The sequence below is a fragment of the Pavona decussata genome, unplaced genomic scaffold, assembly GCF_977016875.1.
Source record: "Pavona decussata unplaced genomic scaffold, jaPavDecu1.1 SCAFFOLD_254, whole genome shotgun sequence".
NCBI lineage: Eukaryota > Metazoa > Cnidaria > Anthozoa > Scleractinia > Agariciidae > Pavona > Pavona decussata.
The window spans coordinates 1,706,530-1,720,052 of NW_028145657.1; the positions used below are offsets into that span (position 1 = coordinate 1,706,530).

At 39.8% G+C, this 13,523-nt stretch overlaps 1 protein-coding gene across 1 annotated transcript; it reads left to right on the forward strand.

Annotated features, from left to right (window-relative positions):
• Positions 1-1,224: 1,224 nt before the first annotated feature.
• Positions 1,225-13,418, forward strand: LOC146456510 (ATP-binding cassette sub-family C member 4-like). Its single transcript, XM_085092956.1, has 8 exons — positions 1,225-1,448; positions 5,287-5,824; positions 6,366-6,745; positions 7,205-8,565; positions 9,127-9,697; positions 10,458-10,594; positions 11,243-11,610; positions 12,041-13,418. Exons 2-8 carry the CDS (start codon positions 5,291-5,293, stop codon positions 12,593-12,595), a joined length of 3,906 nt encoding a protein of 1,301 aa, XP_084949082.1. The 5' UTR covers positions 1,225-1,448; positions 5,287-5,290; the 3' UTR covers positions 12,596-13,418.
• The last annotated feature ends 105 nt before the right edge of the window (positions 13,419-13,523 follow it).

The window sequence follows — 13,523 nt, forward strand, 5'->3', positions numbered from 1 at the left end:
TTTTTGCGATTCTCTGTTCAAGCAGCAGAACATTTAAGTGGAAGAAACCTTAATATTTTCAACTTTTATTGTACGGTTTGTTGAGTCACAGTTCACTCTACTTACATATTAGAAACATATAATAACACCTTATTGTAATACCTTATTGCAACAAAGCACTGTTTCATCATAGGGTTTAATAATACAGACTAGATCCAGGCTACATAAAAAATCATGTAACTGTTCTTGTTTAAGTCCAATGTATATCACCCCAGTGGTACAAGTCTATTAAAAGCGGAGTCAGTTTTAATTTGACTAAAGGGAGTTAATTTTTGCGGTGTTTTATCTTGCGGGTTTTTTTTTCTGCGAGAACTAATATTTGCGGATCGAGGTAAATCCACAAAATCCGCAAAAATTAGAATCCGCAAAATTTTCATGCTACACGGTAGTGTCAATGTTTCGTTACTTTAACAAAATGCTCCCGTCGGCATTTGATACATTTTTTATCCATACTGAATTAAGATTTACACAATCATAATACAAGATCGTAAGCAAAGATTCATATAAACTATATACGAACAAATTACAGCAAACACTCAATTAAATATAGAGGAAGTCAGGTCTGGAACAGCCTTTCAACGGCTGTTTAAACTGCCAAATCAATATATATTTTTACGAAAAAAATAAAAAAATATCATCTCTGTGGGTGAATTTCTAAAAATGTTGAGAATTTATGTTGTTAACAATTAGAAGTATTGTAAAAGGCAAAAAATAGATCCCTACATATAGGACTCTGTCATGTAAAGTCAGAGTAGTTAATCAACAAATTTATGTGCCAGGGGCTCTCCTTGTAAGCCCAGTAGGGTTTGTTGAAAACTCCTGCTCCTAAGCTATAAGAAAATAATACTGCTGTAAGAAACTGCATTGAATGGGGCAATTAAACATTGATTGATTGGTTTAGGGTTAGGGTTGGGGTTACCACTTATTTTAAAATCGTCAAAATTCACGAAACTACCTGTTATTTCGAAAGTAAAACAAAGGGAAAGTGTTTGTTTGATATATTCTTTGTAAAAAGCCAGATCAACGAGAAGAATGATTTTCTTCACGTTTTGTTTAAAATTCCATCCTATAAACTTTTGGTGTGTCGGCGTACGTGACGTGAGCGTTTTCAGATCGCTGGGGGCACGAAGCCGAAGTTAAGAGCTTTTAAGCATGTGATCTCACTTCTGTCACTTGTTGTGAATGAGACGGACAAAGAGTGAGTAATGAGCTTGTAGCTCCGCATATTATCGATATTGGCTTTTGTAATTAGCATAGACAAAAACGTGAAACAAATGGCGCATTGAATTCGGTGCCCGAATACATTTTCAATCCCGGTTTGGATGCCATGTATTGAACCAAGTGTTGCATTACACAGAATATTATGAAAGTCCACGTCGTAAATCCGCTCCGACTTTAAATTTCAGCAGGTAAGCGTTCTGTTATTGTTACTAAAGTTAATTGAAGGTTTCCAAAGTTTGATTGTATTTTGATGGGACACTGAACTTTGTCTTGTAAGCATCAATGGTGAAAATGTGACCTGCTTTAATTTGCCCCGATATGACTCAACTATGACAAAATGAACTTCATTCGGACTGAGAACCATTCAATGACGAAAGCTGCAAAGAATTGATTGATTACAGGTTTAGATTTTCTCACGGCCAGCTTTCACGGCGAGTAAGTTGCAGATGAATGTCGTAATATTCGCGATGGAATTTCAACTGATCGAGTAATGACGTACACTAAAAATGTAAACAACTGTAGAGATGAAGCATTTTGGGGCCAACCGTACGCGTGTCATCCGTAAGTCAAGTTAATGAGGTCATAACCCGGGGGGGGGGGGGGTACTCCCCTATATGAGCTATATGGGGACGTGCCGCTGGATAGGGTATGGTTTTTGGCCCCTCTGCCCTGAACTTGAGGGTATGTAATTTCAAGCGGGTCTGTCCTGGACCCGTCCTCTTGCAAGACTGTCGTCGAGTATTGGTAATCCGAAATCAGAGACGTTTGTCTGTATATATTTTAGCGAACAATGGTGTGCTCTTGGGTTGGGGGCAACTGTCCGTTGGTCTTGCAAAACTAATTTTCTTTCTTTTATCCCTTCTTTAAACCTCTTAAAAATCCATTCAAATTCACGTATACCCCCACCTAAGGATCACCGCTGTTAATGCGAAATTTTGGGATTTTCCGCCATCACCTCTAGGTAATGTATTATTTTATGTGTTGTGATTGGTGTTCGCGTTTCAATGCGTGGAACATCACGTCCGGTAACAAGAGCTAGATGTTGTCCTTTGTCCTAAACAGGGTCTTAAAATAGAGGATGTTGTCCTGCACAGGGTAGGTATTTAAGGTTATTTACGTCCTAAATAGGGTCAGGGTTTCAAACCGCCAGCGGCACCCCTATACTGACCCTGAAACACAGGTCAAGTACCCCCTCCGCCTGGGGGGTCAGAGCAAAGCTGATTTGTAAAGCCAATCAAAAAAAGCTATTTTTTCGAAGACGAAACTGACCCAGCCAAATGATCTGCAAAAACTAGGTCACACGGAAAGAAAATGATCTTGGCTGAACACTTGGATGTCTTGGAGGGGTTAACGGGGATTTTGTCACGCACTAAACATAATTTGTGGATTTCATTAATCAAAAAAAACGAAACAATTATTTTTTCACACTGTCTTCTCAAATGTACAAGGCATATACTGAAAAAGTTACAGAAATTGCTATTGTAGTACCAAACAAACCTTTTAATCGAAATATATACAACATAAAGTGCTTTGCTTAAGTTCATTAGTAGATCGAATATCCACCCATATATCCACTTAAAGAAACCGCAAAAAGGTTTCTACTGTTACCATTTCACGATCATTTTAACTCTTTTTACGTGGGATTCCCTCAAGGTCTCGGTCGGGTACCTTTTTCTTCATCACGTTAGTCACAAATTGTAAAGAATAAATTAATTAAAACTACAATCTCCTAGAAGGGATATTTCTGTTCTCCAAAGAAACTCAAAAGAACGCAATTAATGCTGCTCTGAAAAAATTTTATTTCCAAAATTTCGCTGCTTTTTAAAGGCCAAAGAGGTGCTAGTAAATCCCTTTGGAGGTGACCCGGTTGGCCACGATCATGCATCTTATCGATCACTTTTCAGCGCATTCTTCTAACCTTCGACTTCCGACTTTGGACTTCTGATTTCTCACTTCCAACTTCGGACTTCCGACCTCTGACTTGAGTGGAAATTGGCAAGAGTGTCTCCTATATTCAAGAAGGGGAAAAGGGATGACCCACACAACTATCGACCAATATCTATTATTCCGACAGTTGCAAAAGTCTTTGAAAAATTGTATACGACCAGCTTTGCGAGTATCCTAATGACAACAACTTACTAACCCATTGTCAGTCTGGAATCCGATCATTGCACAGTACGCTTACTGCGTTGATCGAAGCCACAAATTGCTCACATTGACAATGGCCTTGTTGATGGTGTAATCTTTAATTCAATTCAATTCAATTTTATTCACACTAATTCGAACGAAATACAATATATTTTATAGTAAGAAAAAATTAAACATGCAGTGCAATTTATTGAATGATTTTACCTTCTACGGAGGAAGTAAAATTGATCACAAAAAAGCCTTTGACACCATTGACCACACTGTTCTATTAACTTACACAAAAGCTTCACAAATACGGTGTTGACAGGAGTAGTCTCAAATGGTTTGAATCATATCTTTGCGACCGAAGCCAGAAATGCAGTATAAATGGCCATTTGTCAAATATTCCCCCAGTTTCTTGTGGCGTCCCACTCGTTCCATAAAATGTTCACATGCATGAAAGTCTACATTAATGATCTGCCCAATTGCCTTAGTTTAGCCTCTCCGAGGATGTTTGCCGACGACACAAATATAACCTTCGCTGCCAGCACTATGGCTGACCTGGAAAATGTCGTAAACTCAGAGTTAAGAAACCTTAATTGCTAGCTTTTAACCAACAAGCTAAGCCTTAATATATTGCTAAGACTGAATTCATGGTAATTGGATCTTTAAAACGGAAATTGATCGACTTTACAACAATTGTCAGTCAGGGTCCCACACGGTAATCTTGTAAAACAGTACTTTTATTTTAACTTGTGAAGTTTTTAATACTTTCTTTTTATAATGTAATACTCAAGATTTTAACGTGGATAAACAAATAAAGTATGTATGTATGACTTCCGACTTCCCACTTCGGACTTCCGACTTCCGACCTCCGCCCTCCTACAGACCAAACACGACACTCGCCTTTGATCAAAATGTGATAAGGCTACTCTGCTCAATGGGTCTCAATGGTGTTGACGAATTTTCGTCACAGTAGAATAGATATTAAACATTTCAAAACGACGACACAACGCTTGAATTTGGAAGACATGTTTCGGATACTTCAGTATCCAAGGTCAGATCAAGGATATTTACAAATCATATATTTGTAAGTGGCCCTGAATGATAAAAAATTTGTAAACTGACGATGGATACTGAAGAATCGAAACATGTCTTCCAAACTCAAACGTTACGTCGTTGTTTTGAAATGTTTAATAATGTAAATGGTGTTGACCTTTAATCGTAAAGGGAAATACTCAAATTGACTCTAAGCAGGATTCCTTGTCATTCGGAGCCGTTTGCTTTGGTTACTTTATGCCATTTTGTACGCTTGTTAAACCGTGTCTTTGCAAAGCTGTTCTTTGTTGTTTCTCAGTATCAAGAGCTATGGCTTCAGTTGTTTCAGCTCTCTTGCTTTGTGACTTCCATAGATATGGTGTTCTTGGAGCTGAAATGTACCTCCTTTTGTGGCCTTGCCGAAGCAAAAGTCGGAATTTGGAAGTTGGAAATGGGAAGTCGGAAGTCCAAAGTCCCTTCTCAGCTTTCGGTATATAGTCAAAACCACTTGACACATATTTACCCGGGCTATTGGTGCAAAAGCCGGGTTAAGAGTAACCACATACGCACCCGACCACAAATTGATCGAAAAAATCAGCTTGACAGCAAACGATAGTAGATAATTATCGATAGCAATTAGAGGATTGAAACTTGGGATTATCGATTGGTCATCGATTACTCAATAGCAATTGATAGCAATTAATTAATTGTCATCGATTGCTATCGATTGATCGATTGAATTTCCGATGATCGATTGTCATCAATTGATTACGCCGGGTCTAACAAACGTGTGCGGCAAAGGTGCTCCATTTATAATACTAGTTAGTCATACTGATTAGTATTTCATGGTGTCCTTTTCAGAACAATGGAAGAACAAGAGAAAAAGACAAGAGAGTGGAAAGTAAATCCCATGGAGAGTGCAAACATATTTTCTTTGCTATTTTTCTGGTGGATGAACGATACGCTCAGTACCGGAAGCAAACGACCGTTGCAAGATGAGGACCTGTTTCCTCTTCAAGATGATTTCAAAACAGAGGTACTGGTGGAAAAGCTTGAGGTGGAATGGCACAAAGAATGCCTTACTTGTCATCGCAAGAATAGGCGTCCTCGACTATGGAGAGTTATGTTTAAGGTGTTCTCCTTTAAGAATTATCTTTTGTTAGCGGCGGTCAAGTTCACTCACTCTGTGACCAATATTTTACTGCCCGTGATAGTGTGGCTTTTCCTGACGAGTCTGTCTAAGGATTCAAGTACGGATCAGCATTCTACCATTAAGTATGTGGTTGGCATCTGCCTTATAACTGTCGTAAAGGGATTTTCTCAACATCATTCATTTTTCTTGGCCGGAATATGTGGAATGCAGCTGAGAGCTTCTGCTGTTGGGTTGATTTACAAGAAGGTATGTTTGGGTTTTTGCTTGTTCTTGTTAGCGAGTATGTGTCAATATTACGAATCTTACCTTTAAACTGTTAAAGTGATCTTACCACAATTTTCGTTTCTAGATATATATTTTTTTAAAAATGAGAGGCCCTCTTGGGAGGTATTAACCTGCATAGCAAGCATTTCCGATGTTTTCTTTTTTTTTTTCTCTCTTTTTTTCGGTTGGGGGAGGGGTGGGGGGGTGGAGGCATTGCATGCGTTTTTTATCACGGATATCGTTCGGAATCTTTCACGGGAACATTCGGTACAAAGGCTCAATAATGAAAAATTCAGCATCATTTGCGGCTATTTGCTAAACAGACTAAGTAGGTACACTCTGCGCTCAGGTACTACACATGGTAAAGACGACCCCCATAAGGCGCAATTGCTACTGTCTAGGTTTGCATTTGTCTTCTTGGCCAAGTTCTCTTGGGATGGTAGCCGGTTGGGGTTAGAATTAGGATTAGCATTCGTTCGGTTATTGCTAACTTTTTCGAATTGTGTGCTTTTTTTTCTCGAAGATCCTGACAATGAATCGACGTTCGTTGAACGAATTCATCACTGGCCAAACAATCAACATGGTTTCAAACGATGCAAATCACTTAAAAAACGTCGGCTGGAGTGTGCTTTTTCTGTTATTTGCACCAATTGAAATTCTCTCGTCTGGATTCTTACTGTGGTATTTGATCGGCTGGCAAGCACTCGTAGGAGCTGGTTTCTTCTTAGTGGTGATTGCTTATATCTCTGTGTTGTCCAGAAAGGCAGGTCATCTTCGAGAGAAAGCAGCTGCAGTGACCGACGAACGCCTTGAAATTATGAATGAGGTCATCGCTGGCATCCGTGCTGTAAAAATGAATGCATGGGAATGGAATTTTACTGATATCATAACAAACTTGAGAAAGTGAGTATGATAGTATGGAAAACGGACTAAAAACAAATGTCACCCTGAATGACCTACTCGATGGTTCGCCGAATTCCAGAGTTGGTCGCCGAAGCTTTGTTTTATATTAACAATGGTACCAAGAATATTCTATCGCTCTCACATAAAACGCGACGCTTTAACGCAAAATTTAGTGTTAGAATATTCCAATCCGTAACTGTTGAGTCTCCACCTTTCTCTCGTAAAGTAGTGTAAAATCAATTCTTTTTGCTTAATTTATTCCGCATCATAGCGTCGTAAACCCTATACGTGCGAAAGAATTTTCTTGTGGTATTGTTATTTATCCCCTACTATCTTTCGCGTTAGTGCGCAAGATACACTTCTGATGCCCAAGAAAAATTCCACACATGATAAAAAGCTGGTTAACTGAAATCCAATATGTCCACGAAATGATTCTAAATGTTATTTCTTTGTTTTTAGGACAGAAATCGGCTACATTCGTTGGAGAGGGGCGATTATTTCAAGTTTCGATGCTCTTTACTTTACTAACACGCCTATCGCAGGCTTCATCTCTGTCATATCTCTGCTTCTCACCAACAACCACCTGACAGCGTTTCAGATTTTCACCTTACTTTCGGCTTTGAATGTTATAAAGTTCTCTGTATCCGTCTCTATGGGAGAAACACTACATCTGCTGGCTGACGCCAAAGTTTCGTTAGACAGGATACAGAAATTTCTAGAATCGGGTTTTCTAATGGATTTTCAAGAAAACGCCACAGAAAACACAGATAGTGGAGAGAACAGTCCAGATTTTAATAATAGGCATTTCAAGGGCCTCAAGCTTAACCAAACGAAAGATACAAAGCTTTTCTGGTTACACGAGGACGACTCATTGAATGAGAAAGATTCATTCACGAATTTAAACGACTCAGAGCCGTGCATTTCGTTGACGAATGTTTGTTGTAGCTGGAACGAGGCAGATGGCTTAAAAACATTGCAGAATATATCCCTGGATATTTACAACAAGCAGCTAGTCGCCATTACTGGTCCTGTTGGATGTGGAAAATCGTCCCTTCTGCAGGCAATACTCGGAGAGCTGCCATGCCGTAGTGGGGAGATTAAACCTTCTGGAAGTATAGCTTATGTTCCTCAACTTCCATGGGTTTTCTCTGGTACAGTTCAGGAGAATATTACATTTGGGAAAGCCTTTAACAGGGAAAGGTTTCAAAGAGTAATTGAAGCGTGCAGCCTCCAGAAGGACCTTGGACAGTTTGCTAAAGGTGATTTGGCAAACATTGGGCAGCGAGGCGTAAGTCTGAGTGGCGGTCAGCGAGCTCGTATATGTTTGGCTCGTGCATTGTATACAAACGCCGACATCTTTTTACTGGATGATCCACTTAGTTCGGTTGATGTGCACGTGGCCAACCATGTTTTCGAAGAATGTATTCGTGGTCTTCTCTCCAACAAATGCTGTCTTTTGGTGACCCACCAACATCAGTTTCTGAAAAGTACGGATGACATTTTGGTCATGAAACAAGGCGCCGTTGTCGAACGTGGAAAGTATAATGAACTTCTGGATAGACACATCTTATCGAGGTTTCAAATTGTGAAAAAAGACAATCAGAGAAAGGAATCAGTTAGCCGCCGCATATCAAGGACCTTGACGAGAACGCGCACCAGTACGTCACTGATGACTCCAGATGTTCTTGCTGACCTTGAAGAAGATGAGGAGGAGAGAATGGTGGGGTCAGTGACGTGGAGTCTTTATTGGCGCTACTTTTGTTCTGCGTTTCCTGCTGTCTTGTTACTTTGTCTTTTCTTCCTTGTTTTGTTTGTCCAGGGTAAGTTCTTCATTGATGGGTATACTGTTATTGTATCTTTTTGTTTATTTTCATCATCTTTTCATAATTAACATATTCATGACTATATCACAATTATAGTTAATTTTTTTTGTCTTCACAATCTGTAGATTTCCATGTGAAGAATACCTTTTATTTCAAAATACCTACACAGGTGCCCTTGTAGCTCAAAGACTGGATACTTTTCATCCAGTGGATACGTGGATAAAGCATCCATTTATATACATTTTATTGACTGAATAAGGATTTTTCCAATGGATTAAGCTTTTCGTCTACTCTTTGTGCAAGAAAAGAAATTTGAAGAATTCCAACAATCCTGCCAGGTGTATAATTGGTTGCTGGCGGATTGAAATGCTGACGAAATGGTTTGAATCACTTAATACAGCTCCATCCAGAGCAACTAGCAAAAATCCTACTCTCTTCACCCGTGTTCAGTACGCAAACTCAACATGGGTGCCGGTATTGTAAACAACTCGGCTTAAGACTTACTCTGTTAATTCATAGTTGGTTAATTTTATCATTACCGTTTTCTTCTTTCTTCAGTTTTCTTAATTGCGCCATACTGGTGGTTGTCACAAATTGCCAAAATGTCATTTAGACAGCAAAGTCGACCAGCCACACTAGGAATCTACGGATCATTGGTAGTTGGTGCTCTTTTGCTGTCAGCACTTGTTTCTTTCTTGTTTTATTACACTTTGCTGCGAGCGTCGGAGAAACTTCATAACAAGATGGTCAAAGCAGTCATTAAAGCACCAGTTCTTTTCTTTGACACTAATCCTGCTGGCCGCATTCTCAACCGTTTCTCCAAAGACATTGGCTGCATGGATGACACTTTACCGCCGCAATTCCTGCTTGCAGTCCAGTTGTGTCTCTTCACTCTTGGGGCGACCTTTCTCTCCGCTGCAACTAACTATTGGCTTGTTATTGGGATCACACCTTTAATACTGCTTTTCCTCTACTTTGGAAGATACTTTTTAAAGACATCTAGGGAGTTGAAGAGGTTGGAGGCCATTAAGTGCAGTCCTGTCTACTCTCATATATCGGAGACGGTTACGGGCCTTGAAGTGATCAGGTCTTCTGGAATGGAGGAGAGTTTTCTACGGGATCTTTTTAGGTAGGTAAAAAATTACTTTTGTTTGGAGTCACTTGAACTGGACTATATTATAATATGCATGCGAGTCATATGTACATTCGTGCAAATGGGATTGTTGTCCCCGTGCATGGCTTCCGACCCGATTGGTATAGCGACACTGTTCTAGCTACTCCCGGGAGTGAATTACCTTGTTAGAGGTCTTTCAACTGTAAAAACATCATGGCTACGCGGTTCACATATCTTGGCCTACCCTCCATCCCTGCCTGATCTGTGTTCGGCGTATGGGTCCGCTCGCGAAGCCGTTATTCTTTCCTCGGCCGTGTTTATTGCTTGCTACGTCCACGCCTTTTCATTGTTGCGGCGTATCTTTCTCAAGACGCTCGAAGGAAAACTTCGGCGCTCCACCAGCGATGCTCTGCGTCGTTGCTGACTACACTGGAGCGTTGTTCCTCACGTTAACCCAACAAATTTCGTTTAATTGAATCCACTATCTTGTAAGTAAGCCATTCTTGAGTCTTTGGGTTTGCAAAGTAACAGTTTTATTTTCCGCCATTTCTATTCACACTCATTATTATCTTTAATCACTCTTTCAATATCAAAGCCTTTAGGTAGGTTACCAATCCCTCTATGTTATCATGCAATAAGATGACCCCTCTTGATTAGAGTAATGAGCTATGAGTATCCAATCGGCCTAATCATAACGGGAAATCAGGAAAGCTATTACAGTTTTGGCATTTCTTCTAGGTGTGATAAAAGATTTGCAAATTGTTATTTTCTTCAGATACCAGGATAAAAACACCTCGGTGGTCATAATGGTGTTGGGATGTTCCAAGTGGCTTGGTGTTCGCTTGGAAGTGCTCTGTAGCTTGCTTGTGACGCTTGTAGCGGCAGGAGCGTTTCTTATCACACAGATACCAGGTAACATCACCCTAACCAAGTCATATCCTTCTGTTAAACACAAAGATAAGTTATAACGACACTCAACTTAAGTGATTTCGTTAATTTAGAGATCTCAGTATAATCGAGGCTCCCTAAAAATGCAAGAAAACTACAAAACAACAGCGAATGGGAAATAAAGTGGTAGGACACTAGATAGGTGAAGAAAAATAGCAAGATGCTTGGCAGAGGATTAGGTAACGAATGATATTAAAAACGAACAAACAAAGCCGCCGATGAAACCACGGAGGTTATCGTGACGAAATGAAATGTTTTATGGCAATCCAGGGTAAGGCATTCATTAGCTGTCATTTCATATGCAGCGCGTTCGGGAAATAATTTTTAATGATTACACAGTCCTCTCTCAGTCTCTCTCTCTCTCTCTCTCTCTCTCTCTCTCTCTCTCTCTCTCTCTCTCTCTCTCTCTCTCTCTCTCTCTCTCTCTCTCTCTCTCTCTCTCTCTCTCTCTCTCTCTCTCTCTCTCTCTCTCTCTCTCTCTCTCTCTCTCCCTCTCATTGATTTTTTTAGTCTAGCCAATCAACGATCCTTGCAATTGAAATCTCTTCAAGAATTGCCTTAACCCGAACAATGTTGAGTGCATACGAGTGCTTCTTTCATTCATTTTTTCAGCTATTGCAGGTATGTCTTTGACATACGCACTGGAGACCTTAGATGCAGCTCAATTTGGAGTCCAATTGATGTCAGAGACAGAGAACCTTATGACGTCAGTTGAGAGAGTAGTGACGTACACGCAACTAGTATCAGAACCAGGATATTCCAACAGTAATGAATCCCCCCCTTCGCGCACGTGGCCTTGTAAGGGGGACCTGTTCCTTGAAGACCTGTCACTAAGGTATGTGGATAAAGGTCCCCGTATTCTCAAGAATATCACGCTTACCATCAAGGATAAAGAGAAAATTGGTGTGGCAGGTCGAACCGGATCTGGAAAGTCATCCATCCTAGCTGCTTTGTTCAGAATGCCTGACCCAGATGGCAAGGTAAGAATTGAGTAGGATGGTCACCACAACTGTATGTTAGGATCGCTCAGCCAATGCCTAAGTTAATGAATCTGGGCCAGCTAACTTTAGTTTGTCTTGGGGCAGCTACTCCCGATAATCCTTTCTCGCTAATCTCGTCTCTTGAGAAAAGAAAACGCGTTTATATTTTGTGTCCCCACGGAACAGGTGACACCCAGGGAACAACCTAAGACATTGCATAGCCCATAGTATGTGTAATGCTTGTCGGTGAACACTGCCATACCTTAACCTTACGTTGAAGCTCGTTTCCTCAAGCTGTGGGAAAGTTTCTGCGGTTGGTCTTGTGCAATCTATAACTTCCTTTTGCAAAGTGAACATTGCCATAAAAAGTGTCTCAACTGGTATTATTTTTGACATTCCTTAAGTTGAGAATGCTCCCTTGGTTTTACAGATAATGGTGGATGGGATCAGTTTGAAAACGTTAAATGTTCAAGAGGCCAGACAGACGTTCGCTGTGATAACTCAAGACCCAATACTCTTCGGCGGTAGCCTGAGGAGGAACCTGGACCCCTTTGACAAATACACAGATCACGACTTGTGGAACGCTCTTGAGGGGGCACAGATTAAGCACTGGGTGTGTCAATTACCAGGAAAACTGCACTACAAGCTTATAGAGTCTGGCAGCAACCTTAGCGTCGGTGAAAGACAGCTGGTGTGCCTTGCACGTGTTCTCCTAGAGAAGAAGAAGATTGTTATTCTGGATGAAGCAACTGCCAACGTAGATTTTAAGACAGATCGCCTGATTCAAGAGGTCATTCGCCATAAATTCAAAGACACTACAGTCATAACTATTGCTCATAGACTGGACACGATAATCGACTGTGACAGGGTTATGGTCCTGGAAGGAGGTCTTGTTGTCGAGTTTGACAACCCTGCTTCTCTTTTAAAAAAGAGAGGAAGTTACTTTGCTGAGCTAGTAAAGAGTTATAACAATACCGTTAGTTAAATTTATCAGAATATTCACGTGCTTTGTTGTGACCTTCATATAGCCATGCGCTCGCGGACTGTTATCTTAACATTACATCTGTTTAGACTTTCATCTTTAAGCAGAGATGAAGTAATTTTCATGTATATTTTACATAATTATTACATGATTGTACTTTTTTCAGTGTACTGTTTTGCTATATCATAATTTTATGCAGAAGAGGAGACGCTCATATCAAGACATTTTTATATTCTTTCAACAGGAAAAGTTAGGAATTTTGGAAGAGACAACTGAACATACACATTTGGTGATATTGGTGAAATTGATTTTCACCGATGTGAGTTAAAATGTGCGCTCGGAGAAGCACAAACCAAAACACCGCCCATAACAGCGTTAAATAAGTAACTATAGACTTTGTATGTAGGCTTCAGTTTATGAGCCACGTGGCAATAAATTGAACTGATAACCCTGTGGCCCTCACAATTATATATTATAACATATAACAGAACGACAACAAACATAAAAAAGAACGTTTAATTTTCATTCCAAGCGTTATTAAAATAAGGGCTTGTTTATAGTCACTGTGATCAATAGCATTGGTTTGTGTTTATCGTGATTTTGGATTCTTAGATCTTTGATTATATTATAAAGGAATAAAAAAATATATGTTTATACATTATTTTTATTATTTTTTTCAATAGGTAGTTTTTAACCTTGGGATCTTCCCGTAGAAAATCTCAGCAGAGCTGGCTAAAATTTCCTGACGTTATATGCTAATTTGCAGATCTCATGCAATGTAAACTCGTGCAAATGGAATAAATAATGAAAATTTAAAAAAATGGATTCAATATTGAACATATCTTAAATTGAGCGATCTTATTTGAGGATATCAATTGATTAGGAATAATGTCACGAGTTCATTTGAAGACTGATGATCCAAGCAGTACTT